This window comes from Myotis davidii, unplaced genomic scaffold, assembly GCF_000327345.1.
Source record: "Myotis davidii unplaced genomic scaffold, ASM32734v1 scaffold37, whole genome shotgun sequence".
In the NCBI taxonomy this organism is placed as follows: Eukaryota; Metazoa; Chordata; class Mammalia; order Chiroptera; family Vespertilionidae; genus Myotis; species Myotis davidii.
The window spans coordinates 594,412-598,504 of NW_006289395.1; the positions used below are offsets into that span (position 1 = coordinate 594,412).

A 4,093-nucleotide genomic window follows, 5' to 3' on the forward strand; every position below is an offset into this window, starting at 1 on the left:
GAGTGGGATTGGGCAAGACAGGAGGACATGCCCTGGATCCAACCTCCCATGGTCCTTCCCCAGGTGGCTGCACCTGGGGTGGTGCCGTGGCTCGAAGGGCATCTGTGGAATGAGTGGGTTCCCTCCAGCAGGTGAGGTCTCTCAGGCTGATCTGCAGGGATCGGCCGAAACTGGCTCTTCGACATCCCCCAAGGGGTCCTGGAGTGCAAGAGGGCACTCTGCAAAGTTGCTGTTGCTCAGCAGCTCCTGCATTGAGCGTCTGCCCCCGGTGGGCAGTGTGCATCATAGCTACTGGTTGGAGCATCTTCCCCCTGGGGGTCATTGCGTGTCATAGCTACTGGTTGGACAGTCGCTTAGGCTTTTATATAGATTACGGTATTATTTTCCATGTGAACAACTGTAAACCCTGTATATATAGCCCTAGGCTTTGAAAGTACTTAACTATCTTCTCCCGTTGAACTAGCTCCAGGAGTTCTAGCTGCCATCCCTGCTGAAAATGGGAGAATCTCCCCAAAGGGAGGCAGTAGGGACTCTCATTACTGTTCTCTGGGAATAACTCTGACAGAAAGGGTTTAGGTACCGAAAGAATCAGATGCAGCTGTGATTTCTATGAGGACTGACATTATAAATGGAACTTGGAGAGATGGGAACCTGGCAGCTCTGTGATTTGAGTTTGGAATAAGGCCCCACAGAAAGTAAGGAAAGGCCTAGAGATAGGAAAGAGGAGCAGATTGGTATGGGAGGAGCCAGGGCCGAGAGGAGAATGGAGGAAATCTTGGAGGTGGAGTTAGGGAGAAAGTTAGGATGGAGCGAGGGGAGGGGAACATGGGACTGATGGGGAAGTGAGTCTTGGGGAAGCAGTATAGATTCTAAACAAATGGCTCTGTTTTCCAGGCTATGCTGGTCGTACAGAGCTTCCTGATAATCTTAAATCCATGTTCCGTCCAATTGCCATGGTGGTGCCTGATTCAACTCTTATCGCAGAAATCATTCTCTTTGGGGAGGGCTTTGGCAACTGCAAGGTATTCCGATAATCTCTTCTTCCCCAATTATTTTATTTTCCTTCCATGATTACTCCCTGGACAGAGGACCTTCCTGAAGGCCCCCAGTCAGTTTATCCTATAAGGGATGCCCTGTTGATAGGATCTGGAGGCAGAGGTCTCCCCTCTGTGTGAAGTTACAAGTCCACGATTATGCAATTGACAGGACCTCATTAGGATTGTCCATAGAGGAACTCCCAGCTGTTTCAAGTCCAGGGACTTAGCCTCTCGTGTCTGTAACTTTTCCTAAATGAAGCAGAAGGGTTTGTGGAGAGACAGGTTGTTTCCTCCTCTGTTTCCATTCCCCAGATTCTGGCCAAGAAGGTGTACACACTCTACTCCCTGGCTGTGCAGCAGCTCTCCAGGCAGGACCACTATGACTTTGGCCTCCGTGCGCTCACCTCCCTGCTGCGCTATGCTGGCAAGAAGCGCCGCCTGCAGCAGGATCTGTCTGATGAAGAGGTAGATCAAGGACCCGGCTCTTGACTCCTCCATTGTCATTGGTCCCATGCACCTTCACTGAAGTTTTTCAGATCCTTTCTTTCTCTAGATTAGGATTCCCACCTTTCTTCCTGTCCCCTGTGTTGCCCGATTTTACCTGTCACATTTTTTAAAATACGTTTTTATTGATTTTTAGAGAGAGAGGAAGGGACAGAGATAGAAAGATAGAAACATCGAGAGAGAAACATCATCGATCGGCCGCCTCTGCACTCCCCTTATTGGGATCAAGTCCGCAACCTGGACATATGCCCTGAGTCAATGCTGGCCAGGCTACCTGTCATATTTTAATTTAATTTTTTAATATATTTTTATTGATTTCAGAGAGGAAGGGAGAGGGAGAGAGAGAGATAGAAACATCAATGATGAGAGAGAATCATTGATTGGCTGTCTCCTGCATGCCCTTCACTGGGGATCAAGCCTGCAACCCGGGCATGTGCCCTTGACCGGAATCGAACCCAGGACCCTGAAGTCTGTAGGCTAACGCTCTATCCACTGAGCCAAACCAGCTAGGGCATGTCATGTTTTTAAAGACTAGCTCAGGTATAGCCATTGTTCTTGGCTCTTGCCCCTCACCCTTTGGAGAGGAAGGGCTTAGTGAGCACCTAGGTCTTAGCTCCTCCAGCCTGAGTCTTTGTCTTTTCCCACCTAGGTTTTGCTGCTCTCCATGAGAGATATGAACATTGCCAAGCTAACTTTGTCCGACGTGCCACTGTTCAATGCCATCGTGCAAGATCTCTTCCCCAGCATTGAGCTGCCTGCCTTTGATTATGGCAAGGTATGTGTTCCCTAACGCGCTTCCTGCCCTCAGATGTGAATGCAGATCTGGAAACATGACACTTGGTTCCCAGGTCTTGCTCTGCTATTCACTAGCTGTTACCTAAGCAAGACAGTTGGCCTCTATAAAAGGTACAGACCTATTCCAACATTCTGCTCTCTCACCACACTCCCTATTTCTCCCCAGCCCCCAGCTCACTGGCTCAGGTACTTCCACTCATTGATACTTTGGCTTCATTGAGATCTCGAATCCACTGGCTTTTCTACTTTCTCTATATCTGCCTGCCCTCTCCTGACTCGACTTCTCTCCTCATTTAGGGAGTTTTGAGGGGAGACTGCGAGGAACTGTTTACTAGTGAGGGCAGTGGAATGGAAGGAGGGTGGTGGAGGAGGATTTTAGAAAGTACAGGAATTTTCTTCTCTGGCAGTGGTAGTTTAAATACCCTGAATTATCCTTTCCATTGAAACCACTAAAATTCTGGATAAAAATATAAAAATACATATTTTTAAATACATTGCTAAGCTGGAAAGAAAGAAAATATTCTGGGATGGGGAGAGGAAATAAAAGCAGGAAGGTAAGTGAGTGTAACAGGTGGATTTCTTATTGAATTTAAGGAACTGGGGAGAGGAGAAAAAGTGGCCAAGTTCGGAGATATAATAGAACACCCAGTCCTGCAGGAACTTCAGTCTGGGAGAAACACCCTCAGTAAATGGGAAAATGAGAAGCCCACCATTGAAAAGGGTCCATACAGTAAAGATATTTGCTTGTTTTGACAGATAATGGAAGGAAAGGGTAAACTTTTTGAAATTTCCTCACTGCAGGTCAGCCCTTACATCGTTTATGGTCATAATTTATTCTACTGTGTAATCCCCAAAATCTCAAACTTAAAGCTTAATTTTAAGTAGTTCTAGATTGTTAGCTTCCTCCAGGTGACTGGCAGAAGCAAATGCAATTTATTTATTTATTTTTAAAATATATTTTTTATTGACTTCAGAGAGGAAGGGAGAGGGAGAGAGAAACATCAATGATGAGAGAGAATCATTGACTGGCCGCCTCCTGCACGCCCCCTACTGGGGATTGAGTCTGCATCCCGGGCCTGTGCCCTTGACCAGAATCAAACCTGGGACACTTCAGTCCACAGGCTGACACTCTATCCACTGAGCCAAATTGTCTAGGGCAGCAAATGCAAATTATTTATGGAAGAGGAATTTCTGGAAGCCTCAAAGAATTATCACAAAAATTCAGGATAGAAGTCCAAGAAAATGAACAACTTCTGGTAAAAAGTCACAAAACACACAAGGGGACAAGATACCATGAATGGAAAACAGAAGAATAACAGTACAGCTGAATTAAATCCCCAAAGACTTCAGATATTGAAAATGATCAGCACAGAATTTAAAAATAACCAAATTTAATATGTTTAAAGAAATAAAAGCTTGAAACTATGAATCAGGAACAAGAGACTTCTAAATTAAGTAGGTTTGAAAAAGAGCCAATAGAATTTCTCTAAATGAAAAAATATTTTAATTGAGATTTAAAACTACTCGAAGAGAACCAAGATGGCGGCATAGGTAAACACCGGAGATTGCTGCCTCAGTTGTATTCAAAAATACAACTAAAAGACAGAACGGACGTTATCCAGAACCACAGGAAGGCTGGCTGAGTGGAAATTCTACAACTAGGAGGAAAGAGAAAAACACTGAGACTCAGAGGAGGAGCAGTGCGGAAGTGAGATACTAAGGTGCGGAGTACATGCGGGCTGGCGGCTGAGGGGGGG

General features: G+C 45.7%; 1 protein-coding gene across 1 annotated transcript in view; it reads left to right on the forward strand.

Moving 5' to 3' along the window:
• DNAH2 (dynein, axonemal, heavy chain 2) overlaps nt 1–4,093 on the forward strand; it is a 101,113-nt gene that overhangs the window by 48,096 nt on the left and 48,924 nt on the right. Inside the window, exons 37-39 of the mRNA XM_015562576.1 lie at nt 895–1,022; nt 1,350–1,502; nt 2,191–2,316. Of these exons, the coding sequence (XP_015418062.1) occupies nt 895–1,022; nt 1,350–1,502; nt 2,191–2,316 (407 nt within the window). The remainder of the gene's footprint in view (nt 1–894; nt 1,023–1,349; nt 1,503–2,190; nt 2,317–4,093) is intronic.